The 26,812-nt window shown below is 37.7% G+C and overlaps 3 protein-coding genes and 1 long non-coding RNA gene across 4 annotated transcripts in view; 1 reads left to right on the forward strand and 3 right to left on the reverse strand.

Annotated features, from left to right (window-relative positions):
* LOC107689815 (deleted in malignant brain tumors 1 protein-like) lies at positions 1-20,282 on the reverse strand. The gene is made up of 22 exons (XM_016487979.1): positions 20,234-20,282; positions 19,302-19,317; positions 19,061-19,152; positions 18,862-18,960; positions 18,695-18,733; positions 18,304-18,399; positions 17,942-17,992; positions 17,639-17,783; positions 17,291-17,475; positions 16,047-16,430; positions 15,906-15,962; positions 14,663-14,728; positions 14,199-14,353; positions 13,676-14,067; positions 13,211-13,455; positions 7,795-7,939; positions 7,392-7,576; positions 1,933-2,083; positions 1,453-1,664; positions 1,040-1,215; positions 486-877; positions 1-262 (listed from the first exon to the last, which is right to left on the reverse strand). Exons 1-22 carry the CDS (start codon positions 20,280-20,282, stop codon positions 1-3), a joined length of 3,594 nt encoding a protein of 1,197 aa, XP_016343465.1.
* LOC107689774 (uncharacterized) lies at positions 3,527-4,047 on the reverse strand. Its single transcript, XR_001634369.1, has 3 exons — positions 3,971-4,047; positions 3,774-3,815; positions 3,527-3,606 (listed from the first exon to the last, which is right to left on the reverse strand). It is a non-coding gene; the product is annotated as an uncharacterized LOC107689774 (long non-coding RNA).
* On the reverse strand, positions 13,030-13,878 carry LOC107689773 (CUB and zona pellucida-like domain-containing protein 1). The gene is made up of 3 exons (XM_016487917.1): positions 13,816-13,878; positions 13,211-13,455; positions 13,030-13,122 (listed from the first exon to the last, which is right to left on the reverse strand). Exons 1-3 carry the CDS (start codon positions 13,830-13,832, stop codon positions 13,112-13,114), a joined length of 273 nt encoding a protein of 90 aa, XP_016343403.1. The 5' UTR covers positions 13,833-13,878; the 3' UTR covers positions 13,030-13,111.
* A 1,895-nt stretch (positions 20,283-22,177) lies between the features above and the next one.
* Positions 22,178-26,812, forward strand: part of LOC107689775 (pleckstrin homology domain-containing family A member 1-like) — a 19,634-nt gene continuing 14,999 nt past the window's right edge. Inside the window, exon 1 of the mRNA XM_016487918.1 lies at positions 22,178-22,318. The gene's annotated coding sequence lies outside the window, so the exon portion shown is untranslated. The remainder of the gene's footprint in view (positions 22,319-26,812) is intronic.

Consider the following 26,812-nt stretch of genomic DNA (forward strand, 5'->3'; position numbering starts at 1 on the left):
TCAGAAAGACCTCTGACCTTTGAGTTTGATTGGCCCCAGCGTCACAGTATTGGTGTGGTAGGTGCTGCCAAGGGATCTCTTGCGACGTAAGCGGCAGCCTTGGCGGCAGCGAGAATTGTAGTCGTTATCTGGGCAGATGATCACCTTACACTGCAGGTACACAAAGGCGTGAGTCCGGAGGAACTTGAAAGCCCGGAAACTGAACTGAGCATAGTTGTGCTGACCGTTGGTGTAGGAATAATATGTGTTGTCGATGGGACATCTACAAAAGACAAAAGAAGATAAATACAATTTGGATACAGTTTGAACTACAGTCAAACTCAGACACTAAGTTGGTTTCACTATTAGTTCAAATGAGTGCAAGAACATATTTAGACTGGGAGCAACAGAATTCTTACTAATACTGTCTACGATCGCAATTTATTCCACTGTCACATATGATATGATGTAGCAGGGAGTTACATTTAAGAATGAAAAGGTCTTACCCGTTATGCAGCAGGTCATAGGAGCGATCTTTGAAGTCACTGGGATTTGGAGACGCTACACAGGTGTCCAGGAACAGATCCAGACTGTTGTCAAGCCTGTTAAGCTTGACCTGAACATACAGGAGCTGGTTCAGGTTCACCTCATATGGAGAGTCATAAATTTGTTGGTAGAAACTGCTGGAGGTGAAGAAAGCTATGCTGGCATTGAAGCGTCCCGTTCCTGTGATGTTGGCATTGATGTTCTCCCTGGCCTTGTAGAGTATCTGCACCATGGTGTCCGGCTCCATTCTGCAGCCCACACGTAGTAGGAACTGTGACTGACGAGTGATTTCACCCGACTGAGACTGAGAGGCCCGCACATTGTTGGTGTAGGACACATGACCATTCATCATCTAAAGGAAAAGAGAGACAGAGAGTGGGTTATATTGTGTGGTAAACATTTGGGGTGTCTAATCTGACACAGCAATATCAAGCATTAAAAGCTGACAAGAAGCTATTAAGAGTAATTTTCAGTATTAACACTTGACTGGATCTGGTACAGATGTAGATCATACTTCTTTGGCAGTTCCACATGCATCAAGAGGGAAGTTGAACACAACTTCAGTACTGCTAATAGTGGGTCTGCAAAAATGGTCATCCACATAAAGGTCATTTGCACTCAACCCAAGTGAGTTCAGGTAAGACCTCTGAATGACAATGACCATGTTGTCTGAGGAACAATCCACACGACCTGCAATACAAGAGTTTCATTCCCTCAATGTAATTTTGTGCATTAAAGTATATGACGAAATACAAGGTAGACAAAGGCAATTGGTTATAGGCTACCTGTTTTTAAAGTACATTTAATTTTATTAGGCGAAAATGAAAACCCAAGTATGGCCACAGAAGGGATCAAATAACTTTTACAACAACTGTTCAGTATAGTTATTTCAAGAAAATATTGAAACTTTATTTCACAAGGCATTACCTTCATCTGCAGTCAGAGAGCTTGTGAAAAGGGCCTTGAAACCATGGCTGACACCAGAGTAGTCGCTCCTGAAGACAACAGTCAAGTATTGTGAAGAAGAGTGAAACACCTGGTGTGTGGTGTCGTTGAAGCAGACCCTTCCTAGCTGTGGAAAACCAGTGGAAGAGCCGTCATATACTGTGATGTAGTCACAGTTACAGCAGCGCTCCAATCTGAAAGAACCAAAAATAGACCTTTTAAGACATTTTAACCTAAATTAAACCAACCATATAATTGGTTCCACCTACAGGTCATTAGTGGTACTGCACAAAAAACTCAATAACATTTCTCTTAACAGTACACCTTTTTTTAATTTTCATAATAATATATTCAAAGCTGAAAAATGTTTTCATCAATCAAATATTGCTTGTAATTTTATGGATAGCAAACATTGTTCCACTGGTTTTGCCATAGTTGAATCACAGCTGATGTCTCACGTACTGCACATCAGCAAATGTCAGGAAGATCCTCTGTCCTTGCTGAGCAGAGAGATACCACACACAGTAGGCATTGTCAGGGTAATAGTTTGGGTAGTTTGGACTGGAAAACAGTCCAGAACCATACAGGTGTCCTCCACACTGAGGGTGAGAAACTGGAGATCACAAAGAAAGACATTTTATAGTTACAAACAAGTGTCATCAGAATCAGATACATAAGTTTTATGAATTTATCCTCAGGCATTACAAAAATCACACACACACACACACACACACACACACACACACACAAGGTATAGCAGTACCTGTTGTTGGGTACGATGGGCAATACCCTGAATAAAAAGGAGATAAAACTAAATGAGTATGAACCAGAAGGATCATGTTTCAGTTTTCTAATAATAATTAACACAAAAATGAAGCGCCTGGTCACAGTATGCTTTATGGAAAATAGCAGTGTGAACATTCCGCAAAACTTCATTTGTATATCTATGCATATTATACATTATACATAGTCTAATACAATTTATGATATACTGAGCTGTGAATAAGGGCTGTTTCACCTGTTTTTGAGGAACTTACAGTGAAAGTCATAGCAACAATTGCCATAGTACTGACAGTCGTAGTTGCATGAGCAGCTGCTGAAATTGTATCCACAGTTATACTTGCAGGAGGGACCTGCTATAGTAGAGAGAGGAACAGATTTTACTCAATGTCATCGACAGGTGTTTATATATATAAAATATTGGTGTGTATGCTTAGCTAAAAAAGCCAAACAGGTCTCATTACTGCCTTTACAGAAATTGTTCTGATCCATTTCATGCTATTAATCCCATCAGTGTCACTTAAAATCAAATGACTGGCAGCAATACCTGTTGTTTCTTGCCAGTAAGTAGTAGTAGTTGTTGTTGAGCAGTAACCTGTGTAAAGAGAAGAGATAAAATGGAAGTAGGATTCAACAAAATCTTTATTTTAGTTTCATCTTAAGTTTATTACCATATAGTATTTGATTTTAAAGTGTCAGTCTGATCAAGAGGAACTCACTGTCGTAGTCAGGGCAACAGCTGCCATAGTACTGACAGTCATCATCACAACTACAGAGAGGAAGCCTCTGGCCACAGTTATTCTCGCAAGAGTATGCATCTATTGTAGAATGTATAAATATAGGTTTGAGAAGGTACTGCACTTGTAAATTGTTGCACAATCAGATGATAATTTATTGTCATTATAATGAGAGGAACCATCAGTAAACCATACTTATTGTGTGTGATGTACACATTATTGAATCTCTTAGTATATACATTTTGATAGAAGAGTAAAGCTGAAATAGTTGCTTTTTAAAGTCATCTGGGTCACTTAAATTCATAACTTAAATTATGACAGCAGCACCTGCTGTATCTGCCATGCGAGTTGACGTTGTTGTTGTTGGTGTTGTTGTTCTCAAGCAGATGCCTGTTTAAACAAAAGGGATAAAAATGAAGGGGAAGAAACATAACAAGTCTTCTCCAATTCAGCAAAATCTATTTCATGATATGAAACACAATGACTCAGGTAATATTTGTGTATCTGATCAGAAGGAACTCACTCTCATAGTCATGGCAACAGTCACCAAAGTACTGACAGGCTCTGGAGCATGAACAATAGGCAAGGTGGTACCCACAGTTATACATGCAAGAGGGTGCTAATAGAGAGAAGGACAGATTTTACCTGTCATCAAAATATGTGTGATGTACACATTATTGGGTCACTTCATTAGTTAAAGTACATTTAGTTACAAAAGATGTGCATTCAACCAAATCCATCTGATGTCATTAGTGTCACTTAAGTTGAACTGAATGGCAGCAGCACCTGTTGGATCATCTGGTGGGTGAATTGTTGCTATACAGAAGCCTGCATGAAGAGAAAAGACACAATTGAAATGGGAAGAAAAGTAATCCCACAAGTATGCTTTTATTCAGCAAAATCCATTTCATGGTCCATGTGCTGACCACAGGAAAATCTGTGTATTTGATTTTAAAGTGTCTGTCTGATCAAGAGGAACTCACTTTCATAGTCAGGGCAACAGTTGCCATAGTACCGACACTCGTAGGAGCATGAGCACAAGACAAGGTCATATCCACAGGAATACCTGCAGGAGGGAGCTTTTAGAGAGAGACATTACCTGTGAAGCCATTAATACATGTATGTATGCATGTATGTATGTGATGCATGACTACAGGGAGATCAGCTATGGAAGGTGGAGGTGCTAAAAGTCATTAAACGGAATGTGTGAAATTTGACCTTGTCAACACGGACTGTTTGTCTGCGTTGACGCAGCAATTTTGAACATTTATTTTTTATGTGTAGATGTACATTCTGGCCATGTTAAGGCATCAGTTTTCACCATCTTTCTAAAGACGCACAGTTAAACTGTGTTAAGATGACAAATTTGAATGTGTCTCTCAATGCACACACATTCTGTCTGTGCTCAAAAGTGTAATACTTTTTAAAAGCAGATTTACCACTAGATTTACCCACATATTTATCCGTTTTTAGTTTAATGCAGCATTGCTTTACTGATATCTACTGTGCTAGAGTAAATTAAATAATGATACAATGTACATTAAGATTGTTACCTGAGAAAGAACGTTGAACTAAATAACTAAAAAGGACATGACAAATCATGACATAAGACTGACATCACACACAACATATCTCATGCATTATCCCTCATGAACAAATATAACGTCTGATGTTTGCATACATGCATACCAGTGTACCATTATGACATTCTTCATGAATAGACATCACATCTGATGTTTGTATATGTGTGTACCAATGTACCATCGCATCACATCTGCAAATACATTCTCAAATACAGCAATTTCATTGACTGTTGTGTGAGTTGTCACATTAACACGGACAAACAGTGCGTGTTGACATGGTCAAATTTCACTCTGTTTAAAGACCTTTGGCCCCATCAGCCTTCCATAATCAGCCTCCCTTTACATGCAGGACACTACAGTACTCTACACTAGACAAATAAACAAGTTTGCACCTGTTGTAGTTGGCCAAGTGGTTGTCTTTGGGCAGTAGCCTGTATAAAGTGAAAAGTTAAAACTACATGAAAAATTTGGAAAATCTGAAAACTTAATTTATGGAAATACAATGCATAACCATATGCTCAAACCATATGCTCAATACTAGTGAAATTAGAGAATATTTGATCTTAAAATGTCTGATCAAAAGGAACTCACTGTCGTAGTCAGGGCAACAGTTGCCATAGTACTGACAGTCATAGGTGCATGAGCAGGTGCCAAGGTGGTATCCACAGTTATACATGCAGGAGGGAGCTAGCAGAGAGGAGCAGATTTTACTCATGATGTCATCTGTGTATGTTTAATGTACACATTATTGGGTCACTTCATTGATTAGTGTACACATTTAGTTAGAAGAGCAAAGTTTGACTAATTATTGCCTTTACAATATTGTTTAATCTCTTTACTGTCACTTAAATTCAACTCATTGGTCGCAGCACCTGTTGTATCTGGCCAGTAAGTAGTTGCTGTTGTTGTTGAGCAGTAGCCTGAAACAAGAAAAAATAAAACTGAGGAAAAGTAACGCTACAATTCTCCATTGATTCAGCAAAATCTGTTTCATTACTAGAAATATAATGACCCATGTGTTCACTACATTACAGATATGTATTTTTAGATTTGTATTTTTGTTTATAGTATTTTATTTAAAATTGTCTCTCTGATGAAAACAAACTCACTGTCATAGTCAGGGCAACAGTTGCCATAATAATGACAGTTGGAGGTGCATGAGCAGCTGCCGAGGTTGTATCCACAGTTATACATGCAGGAGGAGACATCTAGAAGAGAGAAAAACACATATTATCCATGAAGCCATTTATGCATACATGACTACAAAAACACCCAGGAAATCAGGGAGAGTTTTGAATCTAACAGACAGATAAGATGCAATTGAACCTGTTGTAGTTGGCCCAGTCGTCGTCTGTGAGCAGTAGTCTGTATAAAGGGAAGAGCATTTTTATATACATCTTATATTGTACATTTAAAGTAACATATATGAACATAAGAACATTATTTTAATTACATTCTGGAAATTACAGACATGCTCAGAACGAGGGAGATTTGTGTATAATGATTGATCTTGAAATGTCTGATCAAGAGGAGCTCACGGTTGTAGTCATAGCAACAGTTTCTGTTGTCCTGACAGGAGTCGTCACATGAACAAGTGGCAAGTGAGTATCCACAGTTATTTCTGCATGAATTGGAATCTAACAAACAGAGAGATAGATTTTAGCCAGTATTAATGGGAATCACAATAAACTCCACCCCTGGTTCCAGTTGCTCTTAAGAATTCCGCTTTCTCAATGGTTATATTAAAGATTGTTTAGTATTTCAAAAGAGGAAATATTAGGAAAAGAGAAATGCAATTCCATTTCCAAGTGACGAGTTAACTTAGAAAAATGCTTTAAAAAAATTCTTGCAAAAGGTGGGTTTACAAAAACTTTAAAAAAAAAAATACTCCTGACAATATTCCTGTGTATCTTTAAACATTGCTGTGTTGGGTGTAATGCATTAAGTAAGTCAATACTGTAATTTAATTACTTTTTACCTTAAAAAAGTAAAGTAAGGGATTACTCTTTTTCTGTAATTACAGTTACTTCTGTAATTCTATATAAAACAATAGTGCATTAAACATCAACATTTATCATCTAATGTTAAAATGTATGTTTTTAATGTAACCTCTCTTTAAATGCTTTGGTCAGTTTAAGAATAATTTATGCAATTTTACATTATTTATTTGAAAGAATTAAAAGAGTAGCTTCATGTCTATCCTTGTATTGTTCAACTGGTCAAGGTTGATATGGGATTTAGAAATTAATTAGTAATAAGCAATGCAATATTTTAGAGAGAGAAATTAGTACAGTAATCTAATTACACCATTGAAGATGGATTTAATAGCTAGTAATTAATTACTTTTAGATTTAAATTTTAAATTAACTTACCTAACACGGAAACATTGTTATATAAAGTTGGTAACTACATTGATTTAAGCCTTAAATAAATTGTAAGGTGTGTTTCTGATACAATAAAAAGAAACGACTCATAGGAGTCTTGCATTCAGCAATCTGCGCTGCGCTGTGTATTTTTGATTCACAAAAAAGAAGCTGCTCACAAAAGTAATTTGTTAAAGAATCAGACTACACGGGTAGTATTTTTGATTCAATTAAAAGAGGCGGATCATAAAAGTGATTGATTTGGGAATCTGATTACACTGGTTGAGCCTTGTGTCTTTGATTCTCTAAGAAAAGAACTGCCTCATAAGTGTCATACACTAAGGGAATGAAGTGAACTGGTCACTGAATGCATGTGCAAAAAACATTGCCGGAATCGTACATTCAATCCGGAATTGTTTTAAAAAATGTTATTCTATTAATTTCATTTAATTGCTTACCTACAAAGACCCAGTTTGCATGAAATCCTCTTCTTGATACACTCCCGTCACTGTAGAAAAGCACAGTCAGATCATTGTTGCTGGAGTTGTAGTGTTTGTTCTCGTACTCCCGTATTTCTCCCAGTAAGGGGTAGAGGGTAGAAGGACCATCATATACTCTGATGTAATCACAGCATGTTTCCAAACTAACAAAAAGAGAAGAGAGAGAAAGAGAGAGAAACAAATTAATGTTTTGACGCAGAATATTTAAAAACATACATTATGTGTTCACAAAAAAAACTTTTTAAACTTTATTTTTGAAGTTTCATCTTTTTTTTCAAATTAATAAAATTACATTACATAATTAAATTGCTTTGCAAAAGATTTAGAGACAAAAACAATAGAGGTAATAAATGTTTCCTACAAAACATCAGTGAAGGTCAATAACACAGTCGTCGCCCCTGTGCTACGAATGGTCCATGTGCACAGTGAGTTATCAGGGTAGTTTTTAGGATACTGAGGACTGAAAAATTCACCCATCCAATCTGTCATAGTGCCACCACATGATGCTTCACATAGAGATGGAAAACAGAGAATGATCATCACAACAATGTAAATGCAGAGAATCACAACTGACATTAAGATTAGATAGACAGACAGACAGGCAGGCAGACAGATATATATTTTCTCCTTTACCGGTTAATTATATTCTTACCTAGAGAGGTTTTAGCAGTTAGAAGCAGACAAAGAAGGAGAGTCAGAGCTTCCATCTTTCTCTCGTCTGATCAAGTTTGCCTTCAATTATTCAACTACCACTTATATAGTCAAAACCAGCCTAAGGAGGATTTATTTATAACACATCAATATCCTGGAGCCTCTGATGGAAAAATATCAATAGAGCAGCATAATCGTGGAAAAGACACAGCTGGATATTATGCAACTTTTATTATTACTCTTGGCTCTGTATTAATTTATAAATATGTCTGTTTACACAAAGTTTGTGATTGTGGAGTGATCATGTTTATTAAACTAAATCAAACACATACTCTTAGGCAAAGTTATCACCATTACATAACAAAAGTTTTACAAAAATATGTACAGTTATTTACAGTTTTACAAAAATATGAAATGATGAATATATGAAACAAAAGAGAGCAAGTCTTTGGTGTGACACAAGAGACATGGAAGTAGCCCCAGTTTCAGTTACCTGAATGAAACAAATGTGTTTTGAAGCGATGTAGAACTGCCACAGTATAGTTTGAACTACATAAAATGTAAACATAGTGTCATGATCATTATCTGTACTGCAATCTCTGACCACACCACTATCACAAACTTTGTGTCAACAGATATAAAATACATACTGCGTCCAGCTGTGTCGTTTCCACAATTATGTAGTTTCAAGCTCCAGGATATTGATCTATCATAAGGATGTCCTCCTCTAACTGTCATTCTCTGTATGGTTTTAACTGTTAAAATCTTTCAAAGTAAGAATTTTTTTCACGGGCAGCAAATTCTCAAATTCATGAAAAACAACAGCATTAGGGCCATAGCCAATCCATCTTTTCACTGCGCACAGCCAATGACATCTGATAGGCCTGAAGTCATTCACAGGGGTGTAAAAGTACTCAAAAATGATACTTAAGTGAAAGTATGGATACTGAGTAAAAGTTCTGCTTAATTAAAACTCCAGATATCTAGCACAAAACATTCTTCAATGAAAGTAAAAATGTATAATTTGAAATCGTATGCGAGTGTAAAAAGTAGAACATAGGAAAAATAAAAATGAGAGAAGTTTTTTGATTGAGCATTTTAAAGGGGTCATATGATGCTTTTTTAAAGATCATTATTTTGTGTATTTGGTGTAACAGAATATGTTGACATGCTTTAATGTTCAAAAAACACATTATTTTTCAAATACTGTACATTATTGTAGGTCCTCTATGCCCCGCCTCTCTCAAACGCTTAGTTTTCTACAAAGTCCCTCCTTCCGACAAGCGCAGTCTGCTCTGATTGGCCAGCTGACCCAGTGCATTGTGATTGGCCGAACACCGCAAGCACTCGTCGGAAATGTAACGCCCCCTACCATAATCGCGAGCTTCATCTTTCAAAATAAATGTAAAGACAGAGCCCGAAAGGGGAACAGAGTCGCGTGACAGACACAGTGATGAAGCTGGTATGTGTTTGCAGTACACAAGCCACGGTTAAGACAGCTGACTCCACTGTGATGTGACCCTGTCTCTCTCTCTCTCTCGCGCGCGCGCGCTCTCTCTCGCTCTCTCTCTCGCGCTCTCTCTCGCGCTCGCTCGCGCACACACACACACGATGCGCAAAACTCCACATTTGAACAGTCAATAGCAAATACTTCAACCTAATAACAAAACAGTAGCTGATTCAGAAGCGCCAGATTGTCATAGCAAAGTCAGAATTACCTCCTCTCCTAGGTTCACGAAACGGTCGTCCATAAAATGCATTGCTGTTCTGTTGTAAGTAATCTTAAAGATTCCTAAATGCATCTACTTTCGAAAGGCCAAATAAAGTGCTTTTGCTTTCGCCTAGAAACACACAGCGTCTCCCTGACATGCTGCTTCAACACTAACTGCGATTACTGAAACCACGCCTTCTTGCATCTACTTTCGGAAGACCAAATAAAGTGCTTTTGCTTTCACCTAGAGACACAGAGTGTCTCCCTGACATGGCTGCATCAACACTAAATGCGGTTACCGAAACCACGCCTTCTTTCTTTGCGTGAACATTTGGGCGGCATTATGCAAATATTTCCACATAGTGAGGTAGATATGTGGGGGCGTGTTAGAACGAGCCGTTTTAGGGGGGCGTGGCAGAGTCTTCACTTTGATAAAGAATATCTCTTTGGTTTTGAGACTTTAGTCTTTGCAACTTCAGGGATCTTATCTATGCACAATCAGCTTGTAACACTCCAAAGAGAAAGGAAAACTTGAAATCGCATCATATGACCCCTTTAAATATTTTTAAGTGAATGAACTGTATAAAACGTTTCCTAAGACAGACATAGAAATGTTTTGTTGAGGGGAAAACACAAAACAAAATGCAATTAAAGCTGCAAGCAGCGATGAAAGGGCCCTCGCACCCGGGCTCACTGCCACTCGGTGGCTTTAGGAAAACAGCAAACAGTGGGCAATATGCATTTAAAATGGTAAATATAGGAGGAATATTTCAAAGTCATTTATATGTGCCAAACTTCCTGCTGCCAGCTGGTGGCGCTATGATTATAACTGAATGTTGGCATGTAGATGTCTTCAGGCCAGGACTTTTATCAAACATGTGAAGTCTGGTGGAGATTGAACATGGTATGTTTGAGTTAGTGTAAACAAAGTCATTTCCTGTTGCCAGCAGGTGGCGCTATGATTATAACTGAATATTGGCCTTAAGATGTGTTAAGGCCAGGACTCTTATCAAACATGTGAAGTTTAGGGCAGATCGGACATTGCATGTTTAAGTTACTGTGAAACCAGTCATTTTCTGTTGCCAGCAGGTGGCGCTATAATTATAACTGAATATTGACTTTTAGATGTGTTCAGGCCAGGACTCTTATAAAACGTGTGAAGTTTGGGGCAGATTGGGCATTGTATGCATGAGTTACAACAACTTCCTCTTTCATGGTATTAATAGCATGCTTTAGCACTTAGTAAGTGTTGCTAGCATGTTTGAGCATATTTCTAGCTTGTTTAGCACACAATGGCATATTTTACTGTGTTACTAATAGTGCATCACAGTATTACACATGTCACTTCCTGTTGCCAGTAGGTGGCGCTATAACTGTAACCGAATATGAGCATGTAGATGTCTTCAGGCCAGGACTCTTATAAAACGTGTGAAGTTTGGGGCAGATTGGACACTGCATGCCTGAGTTACAGTAACTTCCTGTTTCACTGCATTAATAGCATGCTTTAGCACTTAGCTAAGTGTTGCTAGCATGTTTGAGCATGTTTCTAACATGTTTAGCACACAATGGCATATTTTACTGTGTTACTAATAGTGCATCACAGTATTACACATGTCACTTCCTGTTGCCAGTAGGTGGCGCTATGACTAAAACGGAATCTTTGCATGTAGATGAGTTCAGGCCAGGACTCGCATCAAACTTGTTAAATTTGGGGCAGATTGGACACTGCATGCCTGAGTTACAGTAACTTCCTGTTTCACTGCATTAATAGCATGCTTTAGCACTTAGCTAAGTGTTGCTAGCATGTTTTAGTATGTTTTTAGCATGTTGCCAGCCTATTTAACACTTGCTGACGCTTTTTAATATGTTCCTAGGAGTCCATAACAGTGTAAGCATGTCACTTCCTGTTTCCAGCAGGTGGCGCTATGACTATAACTGAATTTGGGCATGGGTATTTTTTCAGGACAGAACACCTATCAAACGTGTGAAGTTTGGGGCAGATTGCCTGAGTGCAATCTCACACCATCGGTGCTCGGGCCCTAATAACGCATGCGGCACTGTCGCACTGTCGCTGATCCAGGCTGATAATTTGTTCACGTCTTGCGTTTTTTTCTCTTTTAAAGTGACTATTTCTTCCACGGTAACAACAACAGTCTTTAGATTTGTGGGTAGAGAGTTTCTGCAAGATTCAGCATGTGGCATACGACACAAACAATAATGTGACGGTGACACTCTAACCACATATAGCTTTGCGAGTAGCTCAGTTGCTTTCAAAACAGCTTTTCTGTTAACAAGCTACTGTTTCCAGTGATTAGTGGTGTAGAGCAACGATCACTGCTTTTATCACATTTATTCACTGCTGAGCGAGCAGAGACAACCACACTTTCGGCTCTCTTGTATGTAGCTCTAGCAAGTCAATTAATTTTAGTGAATCAGTTCAGTTATCCGTGTCTCATATGTTTAGAAAGTTTGACTCATTGTAGTGCATCGGTTTGTCCCCTCTGTCATATGTTGGAAAGTTTGATTCATCCTGGTGAATTGATTAGTTTAGACAGTTCTTGTAAATGTAATTATGTAAATGTATAATAAATATTATGTGAGACAAATAATAATAGGCCTAGTGGTAATAATATTAACCTAAGTTGTGGCCTAATGGTTAGAGAGTCGGACTCGTAACCCAAAGGTTGCGGGTTCGACTGGGCGCCGCAGCAAAAAATGGCTGCCCACTGCTCCGGGTGTGTGTTCACGGTGTGTGTGTGTGTGTTCACTGCTGTGTGTGTGCACTTTGGATGGGATAAATGCAGAGCACTAATTCCGAGTATGGGTCACCATACTTGGCCACATGTCACGTCACTTTCACTTTCACTAATAGGTTAGGTTGGTAGTGCCATATTTAATGTTTGGCAGGAATGAAACTGAGGCTGTGAGGGATAGAAGTACAGTGTGTTCAGGGGATTACACTGTAGTTTAACAACATGACAATTGTTTAGCTGACAAAACAGTTTAAAAAGTTCAGTAGACAAAAACTCCATAAAACAGTTTTGAAAATGATTTGATCTATATGTATTGTTTATATTGTTTATGTTTATGTTGATTCATTTCAGAGAGGCCATGTGCATTGAATGGAATACAAGTGAATATAAACCATTGGAGACACCAGTGACCAGGACAGCTTTTTAGAAATGCTTTATTGAATTTCAAAAATACAATTTGTATTTAGAGTAATTTGCTGGGTGGTTAATAAGGATTTATTAATAGTAATGATTAAGGTTATGATTAAGAAGATGATCATTTATTTCAGACGTTTCAGACTCCTTCATACGATGCCTGGAATGACAGTGAATGGACAGTCATTAGAAAAGCCTCAATATTAATAACAATTAATTAGAAATGATACCTGCTATTAGCCTCTGACCTTTGAGTTTGATTGGCCCCAGCGTCACAGTATTGGTGTGGTAGGTGCTGCCAAGGGATCTCTTGCGACGCAAGCGGCAACCTTGGCGGCAGCGAGAGTTGTAGTCGTTATCTGGGCAGATGATCACCTTACACTGCAGGTACACAAAGGCGTGAGTCCGGAGGAACTTGAAAGCCCGGAAACTGAACTGAGCATAGTTGTGCTGACCGTTGGTGTAGGAATAATATGTGTTGTCAATGGGACATCTACAGAAGATAAAAAAGAAATACAATACGGATAAAGTTTGAACTACAGTCAAACTCAGACAGAGTTGGTTTCACTATTAGTTCAAATGAGTACAAGAACATATTTAGACTGGGAGCAACAGAATTCTGACTGAAATACTGTCTTAGATCTCAACTGATTCCACTGTCACGTATGATATGATGGTGGAGGGAGTCACATTTAAGAATGAAAAGGTCTTACCCGTTACGCATAAGGTCATAGGAGCGATCTTTGAAGTCACTGGGATTTGGAGACGCTACACAGGTGTCCAGGAACAGATCCAGACTGTTGTCAAGCCTGTTTAGCTTGACCTGAACATACAGAAACTGGTTCAGGTTCACCTCATATGGAGAGTCATAAATTTGTTGGTAGAAACTGCTGGAGGTGAAGAAAGCTATGCTGGCATTGAAGCGTCCCGTTCCTGTGATGTTGGCATTGATGTTCTCCCTGGCCTTGTAGAGTATCTGCACCATGGTGTCCGGCTCCATTCTGCAGCCCACACGTAGTAGGAACTGTGACTGACGAGTGATTTCACCCGACTGAGACTGAGAGGCCCGCACATTGTTGGTGTAGGACACATAACCATTCATCATCTAAAGGAAAAGGGAGACAGAGAGTGGGTGATATTGTGTGGTGAACATTCAAATTTTCAGTTTTGGCAAAAGAAAACAAGAGACATCACCCCTTTTATCAGTACTGAGCATGTAGATCGTGTAGATTGTACCTCTTTGGCGGTCCCACATGCGTCAAGTGGGAAGCTAAACAGAACCTCAGTACTGCTAATGTTGGGTCTGCAAAGATGGTCATCCACATAAAGGTAATTTCCACTCAACCCGAGTGAGTTCAGGTAAGACGTCTGAATGACAATGACCATGTTGTCTGAGGAACAATCCACACGACCTGCAGAGCAAAGAATTTCATCCCCTCAATGTATTTTTGTGCATTAAAAGTATTTATTTAAATTTATAAATATTTTATAATAATTCCAGCTGTTTAGCATCTAGAAGTTGTTATATTTTAGTATTATTTCACAAGGCATTACCTTCATCTGCAGTCAGAGAGCTTGTGAAAAGGGCCTTGAAACCATGGCTGACACCAGAGTAGTCGCTCCTGAAGACAACAGTCAAGTATTGTGAAGAAGAGTGAAACACCTGGTGTGTGGTGTCGTTGAAGCAGACCCTTCCTAGCTGTGGAAAACCAGTGGAAGAGCCGTCATATACTGTGATGTAGTCACAGTTACAGCAGCGCTCCAATCTGAAAGAACCAAAAATAGACCTTTTAAGACATTTTAACCTAAATTAAACAAGTCATAAAACTGGTTCCACCTGCAGGTCGCTAGTGGTACTGCACAAAAAAACCCCTCAATAATAACACTGTTTCTATAGCAGTACACAATGTATACTGTATATTAAAGACTACAATAAAATGAGATAACATTTTATATGGTAAATATGGTATAATTACAATGATTTCATTAATAAAAGATTGCTTGTAACTTTATAGATGGCAAACATAATTGCACTAGTTCTACAGCAATTAAATCAATCACATGTTCTCTCACTTACTGCACATCAGCAAATGTCAGGAAGATCCTCTGTCCTTGCTGAGCAGAGAGATACCACACACAGTAGGCATTGTCAGGGTAATAGTTTGGGTAGTTTGGACTGGAAAACAGTCCAGAACCATACAGGTGTCCTCCACACTGAGGGTGAGGAACTGGTGATTGTGATGCCCCAAAATACATGAGTCCAGGCATGTGGGAAAAGAGGAGGAAAAGTTAGCAAAATTGGCATAATAGATACTGTGGTTGTTGATCAATGGGTAAAGGTATCCTTGACAAGAGGCTGAGACATTTGAGGCATGTCATGTTGACTGTATGTTTGTAGCCAGCAAATGTGAAAATTCATGTATTATAGCACTTATGTGTGGCCATTACCAGATGAGATGGCCTCTGGTGCAGCAGTTGTATATGTGGTGTTGATGCTCCCCACATCTGGAAGAAATGTTTTAATGACTAGTTATTAATAAAGAGACACACAAATGTAGATGTATCAAGGACACGTGTAAATATGATTACCTGCACAGTATGCCAAATAACAGCCACTTGGTCTGACAAACTCATAGACATAATAATTGCCTGGACAGGCTTTCACACTAATGGGAGTAGATTTGAAGAACCATACAGGTGTCCTCCACACTGAGGGTGAGGAACTGGTGATTGTGATGCCCCAAAATACATGAGTCCAGGCATGTGGGAAAAGAGGAGGAAAAGTTAGCAAAATTGGCATAATAGATACTGTGGTTGTTGATCAATGGGTAAAGGTATCCTTGACAAGAGGCTGAGACATTTGAGGCATGTCATGTTGACTGTATGTTTGTAGCCAGCAAATGTGAAAATTCATGTATTATAGCACTTATGTGTGGCCATTACCAGATGAGATGGTCTCTGGTGCAGCAGTTGTATATGTGGTGTTGATGCTCCCCACATCTGGAAGAAATGTTTTAATGACTAGTTATTAATGAAGAGACACACAAATGTAGATGTATCAAGGACACGTGTAAATATGATTACCTGCACAGTATGCCAAATAACAGCCACTTGGTCTGACAAACTCATAGACATAATAATTGCCTGGACAGGCTTTCACACTAATGGGAGTAGATTTGAAATTGCAGCAGTTATTGGACCAGTGACCACAGACATCTCGAGTGACCACTCCATCCTCGACTTTTGGGTGTCCTCCGTTTAACCACAGTGGGGCATCAGTGCCACATTTGTTCATATCAACACATGTGTCTGGCATCTGGACACTCTGGCCATGAATGAAGAGACGATACCAGCCAAACCAATTCACATTCTGGTCACACATTAAGACTAAGTCATTCTGATAGTTAGTGGCTCTCCAAGGATCGTCCAGTACAGTGTAGCTGTAGCAGGGGTCTTCTGAGGGAGCCTCTGTTTAATCATTCAAATTATCATTGAAAAAGAAAATTAAAGTATTGTTGAACTAGTGTTGAATCCATGTGACTTCAGTGGTTCAACCGTAATGTTATGAAGCTACAAGAATACTTTTTGTGCGCAAAGAAAACAAAAATAATGACTTTATTCGATGATTTCTTCTGTTCTGGGTCAGTCTCCATGACAACGCATGTGTGTGCATTCCTCTACTTGTAAACAAGTCGGAGCGCATGCTTGTTCTACGTCAGCAGGATCACAGGCATGCGTCATGGTACTCTCGTGAATGGCGGCGGAGACTGACCCGGAAGAGAAGAAATTGTTGAATAAAGTCAGTATTATTGTTTTCTTTGTGCACACAAAAGTATTCTTGTCGCTTTATAACATTACGGTTGAACCACTGATGTCACATTGACTATATTTACAATGTCCTTACTACCTTTCTGGGCCATAAAATGTTTCAGTTGCGTTGCTGTCTTTGCAGTGTCAGAAAGCTCAGATTTCATCAAAAATATCTTATTTTGTGTTCCTAAGATGAATGAAGGTCTTATGGGTTTTAAAAGACATGAGGGTGAGTAATTGATGACAGAATTTTCATTTTTGGGCGAACTATCCCTTTAACATTTCCGTTTCTGGGCTCGGCTTCATTTAACGATTCCAGTTTCTAAACAATTCTGTTAGCATTTTTATGAAAAAAAAAAATTTGGAAAAAATAAATCCAATTCAATTGGCAAATAAAGTTAACTTTGATACTACATTTAAAACAATAATTACAAAATGACTAGAAATTTGATAAAGCAATCTAAGTTGAAATTCATAATATTATAGTCAAGTTTTATTCATTCCTTTCAATTGCTTACCTACAAAGACCCAGTTTGCATGAAATCCTCTATTTGTTACACTGTGATCACTGTAGAAAAGTACAGTCAGATCATTGTTGCTAGATTTGAAAGACTGGTTCCTGTAGTCCCGTATTTCTCCCAGTAAGGGGTGGAGGGTAGAAGGACCATCATATACGCTGATGTAATCACAGCATGTTTCCAAACTAGCAAGCAGAGAAGACAGGGAAAACAAATGTAAATCAATTTGTTTGTCCACCATATTAGTATTTTGTTGTAACGTTTCCTTGGAAAAAAGAAATGTAAAAGTTACACATTTTCAGTATACAGTTTCAGTTCCAAAATAAGGAAATTCAAATAATGTCATACGCAACATCGTTGAAGATCAATGACACAGTTGTGTTCCCTGTGCTATGAATGGTCCATGTGCAATATGAGGAATCAGGGTAGTTATTAGGGTACCGGGGACTGAAAAATTCACCCATCCAATCTGTCATATAGCCACCACATGGTTCTTCATATAGAGATGGAGAACAATAGAATAAAATATATTTAACATTTTATATTTTCATGAAAAAAAGAGAAAGAAACGGTATATAAAGTTATTTTAATCTCTCTAACATCCATTAATCCCATCAGTGTCACTTAAAATCAAATGAATGGCAGCAATACCTGTTGTTTCTGCCCACGTTACTGGAGTTTCACTTGTTGATGAGCAGTAGTCTGTGTAAACAGAAGAAATAAAACTGAAGTAGGAAGAAAAGTAATGCCACAATTCTGCTTTGATTCAGCAAAATGCATTTCATTACGAGAAATTTGATGACCCATGTGCTTACTACATGAAAGATTAGTGTTTACAGTATTTCATCTTAAAGCAACTGTCTGATCAATAGGAACAATAGGAAATTAATAATTAAAATTAAAGCCATTTATTTGAAAATTAATTCAGCTAAATCTATTGACTATAGAAAAGATTTTTAATTGTGTGTATAGTATTTGATTTTAAAGTGTCTGTCTGATCAAGAGAAACTCACTGTCGTAATCAGGGCAACAGTTGCCATAATAATGACAATTGTAGGTGCATGAGCAGCTGCCAATGTAGTATCCACAGTTATACCTGCAGGAGGGAGCTAGTGGAGAGAGATTTCATCAGTATGTGTGAGTCATTTACTGATTAGTGTATACATTTTGTTAGAAGAGCACAGCAGAAATTATTTCTGCCTTTGTATAAGTTTTTTAATGTCATTAGTGTCACTTAAACCACTTAAAAGAAACATATTAGCAGCGTAGGTATTAATACATGTACAACTAAAAGCCATCAATATGTGTGTGATGTATGACTACAGGAACATCAGCCTCCATCAAAATCCAGGAAACCAGAGAAAGGTTTGAATTGACAGACAGATAAGACAGTCGTAGGTGCACCTGTTGTAGCTGGCCAGTCAGTTGTTGTAGAGCAGTAGCCTGTATAATGGGAAGAAATAAAACTGCATTAAAATTCTAGAAATCTGTTTAATTTCTGGAATCACAGAGGATAATATGCAATACAATATTTTCATCTATCTATATCTTGAAGTGTCTGATCAACTCACTGTCATAATCAGGGCAACAGTTGCCATAATAGTGACAATTGTAGTTGCATGAGCAGCTGCCGAGGTTGTATCCACAGTTATACTTGCAGGAGGGTAAATCTAGCAGAGAGAGAAACAAAGGTATCAGCCTTCCTCTACACTCAGGAAACTAGAAAAAGGTCTGAATCTGACAGAAAGATAAGAAAAGATGTAGGTGCACCTGCTGTATCTGGCCAACCAGTTGTCACTGAGCAGTAGCCTGTATAAAGGGAAGAGAAATCAATTTCAATTTTGGAAATAATGACCCATATGCTGAATACAAGTCAGATTTGTGTATATAGCATTTGATTTTGAAGTGTTGGTTCTAGAGAAACTTACTGTCGTAGTCATAGCAACAGTTTCCATAGTACTGACAAGAGTGTGTACATGAACAACTGCCAAAGTCGTATCCACAGTTATACCTGCATGAATAGGCATCTAGAGAACAGAGAAAGAGATGTTAGCCATTATTATGAGTATGAATTTAACCATTTCTTCTCTGGCTCCAATTGCTGCTAATGGTTCTATTAACAATTGTTTCAGCACTTATAAATTATTTTATTTTTTAAAGACATGCAACTATATTGCCAAATGATAACATTAATTGCTTTAATGTATGACATTTCTTTCTGTATGTCCAACATACTATTTTTTTTTTTAATTCATGTCGGCTTTATGAACTGAGAAACTATATCATTTGAGTGAAACATAATGTTCCATCAAGCAGCTATTTTCTTTTTTAATTTTCTGTATGTGATGACATAATAACTATGCTGTTAGTACTTTGGTGCACTACTCTGACCAAATGTTGCTTACAAGATGACCTGGTTTTTATGTATAAAATATGACCCTGTAACACTATTCCATCCAACAGATAGACAGAAAAGATGACAGACAGACAGACAGACAGACAGACAGATAGATAGATAGATAGATAGATAGATAGATAGATAGCTACATGAAGGATCTCCCGTGGAATACAGCCAGTCATCTATATAGAACAAAATAAATATATCATGTGAATTTAAGTTTCAACATCATATGAAAATATGCACAAATATTGTCCCACAATATAAAATGTTGAAGGATATTTACATGTTGTCCATGACCATGACCCAATGGTTTTTGCTGTAATATGACAAACAGCCATGAGATTTAATGTAAGGTAAATCTTGACTTTCTGTATGTGCAGTGTGTTAAATGTTTTTTAAACTATGTATATAAAATCAGCTCTTTGAACCGAGAAATTATATATTTGAGTGAAACAAACACAGGATGTTCAAGCTAGTAGTTGTTTCCCATAAATTGTACAAGTTTAAAAGGATTTTCCATTGACAATAAATGGTAATCTTACCCTGCAAGGCAGTTAGAAGCAGACAGAGAAGGATATTCAGAGCTTCCATCTTTCTCTTCTGGTCAAGTTTGTCTTCAAACTTGTATTCATCACTTATATAGTCAAAACCAGGCTAAGAAGGATTTCCTTATGACACATCATGTCCTGGAGTCTGTACTGGGAAAAAGCTCTAGAGCTGCATACTTGTGGAAAAGACACAGCTGGATGTGTTTTACAACTCCTTTTGTGTAAATTTATAGATATAGTTGTTGACACAGTTGTTTGACAGAGCCTAATGATCATAGATTGCAGTGGTGAAAATATAGGCTTATTATACATTTGCACACATAATCCATTTAATTTGAACAGTACTGAAATCTCATTCATGATTCCTATTCCTTATGGCATTTGGATTAGGGAGTGGCAATATGAAACATGTAATCTGTGTGCATGCTATGGTTAAGACATTTTCCTTAACAAACCTTGTGAGACTTACTAGAGCTCATTTCACGATGCATATAAAAGATGACATACACAAAGAGACATATGGAGATGATAAATACAGCTTTATTACAATAGCATACTCACCACTGGGAGTTCTAGGCTCCCTACAGGTGTTCTTCATCTTTTAGCAGTATCATATTTTACTCACACTAAGCATGGCCACTCACTGGAGTATAATACAATTGGGTCTTATAAACAAATGTATTTTGCATTTATATCTTTCTAAAACCTAAGAACACTTTAAAAATACAAGATTTCAGATTATACATTTTGCTTGAAATATAAAATATATAAATTAGTGTAAAAAAATAATAAAACATAAAAAAACAACTTGAAATTTTACTCAAATTTGTCTCCATGGCCACATACCCAAAACCAGACCAGTGAGAAAACCAGTTTCAAAACTTCTGAAGGGCACCTCATTAAAGTTTATACAACCATAGACACTGGTCAAAGAAAATGCATTTGGCAAGAACATAAATGTAAAAGGATGGAAAACACACAGCTGACTATGTTGTTAAATAGATGCTGTTGTCAACTAACTGATAAAGTCTGATGCAAATTTTCATGATGATGTGGCCAAAATGCCCTACTACAGCTGCACTTCCCTGTGTGCCCAGACCTATTTCAACCTATTTTTGGGTTTATAATTAAATAGTGTTTTTCCTGATAGGCTATTAGATCTTAGACACAGAGTGTCAGCACATGTTTTGATTAAATATTGTGTACATCATATTATACAATTTGTAAACACATATGAACATCCAAGACTATGAATTCTCTAAACTCAAAGAATTGCTACGACAGACATTCTGAATACCGGAATTTTGTTATGCTTATCCAGTTCATATCTGTCTGCAGGGAATCAAGGTTCACCTGTAGATCTGTGTAATCACTGCCTTAATTTTATGTAGGTCCTAGCTATCCAAAATGGCTTTTGCATTTAATGCATGTGTACCTATAAATGTGTTAACAAAGTGTAATCTGCAATATCATACGAGACAGGAAAAATTTTTTTTTTATTTATTTATTTGCAGACTGCTTTGTCCCATGTTTCAATGCAGTGCATTAATAGCAGTTAACATCAAAGGAAATAAACAATGGTCTTGTCTTTACATTTATCTTGCTTAGGGGGTTAATAAACATTGAGAAGCCATTTGAGGCACAAAAATAAAATTACAGTACTAAATAAATATTATCAGACATTTTGTTTAATTTATTTTTGATTATCATAGGGCATAATATCCTATTATTGCTATTTTTATATTAAAATTACCAGTTTTATTTTAGTAACTAAGCGAAAATGTTTTTTTTTTAAAGGTCATTTTATACTAATGAAACTTTGCCTTATTAAGTGGGCCACGTACCTGCTTCTCTGCTTATTATTCAACTAAAGGAAGAGAACAAAAATATAAATATTACTATTTTAAAAGTGCCTATATGAAAGAATGAAAATGAGAGAACAGATTTAAAAAAATTAACCTGACGCAGTGACGTCTACAGCCACTTCCGCTCCTACAGGAAAAACACTCGTGAAGTTTGTGAACGGGGCCACGAGCAGGAGATGGGCTGAACCGCACCACTTCAGCGAGAATAAAACGAGTGAGTAGTTTGAGAAATGACCCTTATTCGTTCATCTGTCTCTGTGTGAGTACGTTTATGGTTATGGAGTTTTGTTAAAGTGTAAACACGGATCCTGCTGTAGATTCATGGCAGGATTAAATGGAGACAGGGCGAGGTTGGACTTTTCCGCGCTGTTGCTAACTGACAGACGTGGATTTTAGACGCATCATCCTTGTAATACAATAACAGTGTTTATCCAAATAGAGATAATATATCAAGGATAATATTTATCTTATAGAGCTAGATTCTAACTGTGAGCATGCTTCCAGATGTATGTGTTGATGGATTGATTGTCAGTTTTCGTTCTTAACTCGTTCTTATTTCGATTTGATCTCATCTGGCTTTTCTGAATTATCCTATGTAGAATCAGAATCAGAAAGAGCTTTATTGCCAGGTATGTTTACACATGCGAGGAATTTGTTTAGGTGACAGAAGCACAAACAGTTTACAGTGACAAGACACAGATAGTAAAAATAGAATATGTAAATAGGAAATAATAATGTACAACAAATATTTTAAAAAAATACACAATATACAAAAATAGACAACAGATGGTATTTGTGTGTACAGGTATGATATGTACAAATGCAAGGAAATGTGAATAAGTATGGTGTGTTAAATAAATAAATGTATAGGCTAAATAGTGTTGTGTATTACACGATTATTGGCAAGTTAACTGCTGATGAGATGGATTGCTTGAGGGAAGAAACTGTTCTTATGCATGGCCATTCTGGTGCTCAGTGCTCTGTAGCGCCGACCAGTTAAAAGAAGAAGTGGCCTGATTGTGAGGGGTCCAGAATGGTTTTGCCAGCCCTTTTTCTCACTCTGGATGAGTGCAGCTCTTGGAGAGCAGGGAGGGTTGTACCCGTGATTTGCTCAGCAGTCCAGACTATCCGCTGCAATCTTTTAAGGCAGGGGAGTCAAACTCAATTCCTGGAGGGCCGGAGCCCTGCAGAGTTTTGTTCCAACCCTTCTCCAACACACATACCATGTAGTTATCAAATAAGCCTGAAGGACTTGATTAGTTGGTTCTGGTGTGTTTAATTAGGGTTGAATCTAAACTCTGCAGGGCTCTGGCCCTCCAGGAATTGAGATTGACACCCCCGTTCTAAGGTCTGATTTGGTAGCTGAGCTGAACCAGACAGTTATTGAAGTGCAGTGGTTGGATTCAGTGACTGCAGACTAGAACTGTTTCAGCAGCTCCTGTGGCAGGTTGAATATAGGATATAGAGCCTCTGCTGGGCATTTTGACAGTGGAGTCTGTAGAACTCTTCAGGTCCTGAGAGATGGTGGTGCCCAGGAACTTGAATGACTCCACTTTTGTTACAGTGCTGTTCATGATGCTGACTGGGGGGTCCACTATAACTGCACCAGTCAGCCAGCTCTTTAACCTCCTGTCTGTAAGCAGACTCGTCACTGTCCTGGATGAGGCCGATACGTGTGGAGCACATCAGGAGCTTGACAGAGGGGTCATTATTAGAGGTGCAGTCATTGGTGTTTAAACAGTAGGTTTATTATCTAGTAACCACAAACAACTGGAACGTTATGGGAATTGGGTATGAGAACTCAACCATTTAAATCAGTGATGGGCAAACTTGGCCCTTCCAGTAGGCTTGCCGTGATAGACGGTGCTGACGGTTATACCGGTGTTAAGCCGCAACACCGGTTACGTCACTTGCCCACCGCGGCACCGACCCCCACCGTAAAATGAGCACGGCGCTTTTAACCTATTTAAAAGCGAGGAAAAGAGGGAAAATTCAAACAAACTAAAAATTAACACTTGCTTTACTCCGAATTGCCGCTATTTGAAAGTGAAAGTAAAATGCGCACGCCGCTTTTACAAGCTATTTATTTAAATCAACCGCTGTGGCAACATCTCTGATGTTGTACTGAATTATTGTCAGTGTTTTCGGCTTGTCTTTACCACAGACCAACCAATGGACATCTGACTTAAAATGTGTTGAAATGTTGCGTAACAGGTCATTGTGTTTGAGGACATCACTTTTTGTTAGTGTGTTTGAAAACGGGCATGGTGAATGGATCGGTCAGCAAACATTTGGCTTTGATAGAGATAGAGATAGAGTAGATAGAGATGCTGTTACATGTTTTAGTAGACATACAGAGTTGTTTTGTTTAATGCATCTATTTTACATTCATTTGAGAGAAGCATTCTTTGATTTCAACATTTTTACCACCTGACCAGTCTTCATTTGATTTCATGATGTTGGTGGAGTTTATCTTATGGTTAGTTGGTGAACAGAGAAATCAAGGAAAGAGGAAGAGACCATTTTTTCTGCATGTCCTTGATATATCCGTTTAATACAGATGGAACCGATCTGTTTACTGTACAGATGTGCACAGTCTACATACACATTTCTATGTTTATGTCAGGCTCATTATTGAATACTAAGATTTAAAAATATATATTCGTAAACTGAAAAAAAAAAAATGTATGAAAGCAACTAGAAAACTAAAAACCTCTGATTTTGCTTGTTTTAGCAACAATGTTAGTTCCTGATTCCTTCACTATAATTGGTACAACTATAACTGAAATGAAATTGAAATATATCCATATTACACACACACACACACACACACACACACACACACACACATACTTATTATATATGTAGGCTAATATATATCCATATCGGAAAACTAAGCTGTTATTGAAATAAAACTAAACTGAAATGTGAAGTGTGAAAATAAGACTAGTTATTAGTTACTCAACTTCATGTCGTTCCAAACCCATAAGATGTTTCTTCCATCTTGAAACAAAAATGGAGATATTTTAATGAAATCTGAGAGGTTTCTGTCCATCCACTGAAAGTCTGTTCCATCAAACGTTTGATGCTTCAAAAAGTTAAAAACGGCATTCGAGCAGTTTATTCAAAAAATGTTCTGAATATAATAATTATTTTTTTTTATCTCTTTAAGATTTGGTTGGATGGACTTTTAATGGACAGACAGAACTCTCAGGTTTTATTAGAAATATTGTCATGTGAGTAATAAACATAAAACAAGTCTTTGGGTTTGGAATGACATGGTGACAGGTAATTGTGAAGGTAATTGATGATGACGAACTAACCCTTTAAAATAGTAACAAAATTTGAAAATGTAAAAACTGTAATAACCTTAATGTGTCTATGTGCAAGTTTGCAATTGCTGAAATGAGCTCAAGGGCAAGAGCTTGGTGCAATCTCTCTGACAACCTCACCTGGTTCAAAACAAATGTGTGAGGTGTGCATTCTTGTCTGTTTTGCCTGAATTGCTGAATTAATGCAAATATGCCAACTTTTGGTGTATAATAATAGAGTATAATAAAAGAGTGAATTAGGTCGCAGAGAGTATCATTTCTTGTGCTGTGCACATGCAAAAACACAGTCCAGGTTAAAGTGGTGTTTCATGTGCCTTATCTATGACGTTCATCTTTGTCAGTGAAATGGCAGATTTGTTTTCTAATCAGGGATTCAAAGAAACACATCAAATAACATAAATTAAGCTCAACATGTAATTCTAACCTTGTTACACACACACACACACACACATGTCTAAGATCCAGAGATAAAGAGTTTGGACTCTTAACTTCTTTGTGTGTGTTAATGTGGTTGGTCTAGTCTAAAACAAAATGAATCCTGTCTAGAACGTGACCAGACCTGTCTTGGAGACTATCTGCCCAATCTAAAATGAAAATCAGGAGGAGGAGAGTGAGAATACGGGATCTGAATCCTCTCCAGCTGATACCCTGCTTTTGCAGGCTCTGATAAGCAGCACATCAGCCGATAACAGCTCAGAATGAGAATGTGTGCTTTTGTTCAAACCCAAATGCTCTATACATCATGTTTTGCTTATGATGGTACAGGCCTGCATACTTTAAAACCTAGAAGAACAGGGCTTCTCTTGAACCTATAAGCATTCCAAAACACAAGGCTTATTCTGTGCTCTGGAACCCAGGGTGGGGCAGAACAGTGCTCCATGCTAATTGGTCAAGTGACTCATGGTCATTGTTGCCTCTGTAGGGCGATGACACAGCAGGCCTTGTCTTCCTTCACAGCCTTTGTCTATGACTTACACTCATGCCATTAATGCCCCTGCCCTCAGAATACAAGAGGAGAATGGTGGATTTATTTTTGGTTTTGCCAGTCCGACATATTGTGTGCCATATTCATGTGTTGTCAGAATGTTTTTGAATGTTATTTAATACAGCATGAGAGTGCATGTTGCAAAAATATGTAGTTATGTACACTAAATTTGATCAGAAATACAATAAATCAGTAATACTGTGAAATAATATTGCGATTTTAAAATACCTGTTTTCTATTTCATTGTATTTTAAAATGTAATTTATTCCTGTGATGGCAAAGCTGAATTTTCAGTAGCCATTACAGTGTCACGTGACCCTTCAGAATTCATTCTATTTAATTGGCTGCTCAAGAAACATTTCTTATTATTAACAATTTTTAAAACAGTTGT

Source organism: Sinocyclocheilus anshuiensis, unplaced genomic scaffold (genome assembly GCF_001515605.1).
Source record: "Sinocyclocheilus anshuiensis isolate Anshui unplaced genomic scaffold, SAMN03320099.WGS_v1.1 scaffold918, whole genome shotgun sequence".
Lineage (NCBI taxonomy): Eukaryota > Metazoa > Chordata > Actinopteri > Cypriniformes > Cyprinidae > Sinocyclocheilus > Sinocyclocheilus anshuiensis.

Coding starts and splice junctions, on each gene's coding strand:
- LOC107689815 (XM_016487979.1), bottom strand. CDS start 20,282: ATGGAAGCTCTGAATATCCTTCTCTGTCTGCTTCTAACTGCCTTGCAG. Junction 18,961..19,060: donor TGGTTGGCCAGATACAGCAG/GTGCACCTACAT, acceptor TCTCTCTGCTAG/ATTTACCCTCCTGCAAGTAT. Junction 263..485: donor TATGACCTGCTGCATAACGG/GTAAGACCTTTT, acceptor TGTCTTTTGTAG/ATGTCCCATCGACAACACAT.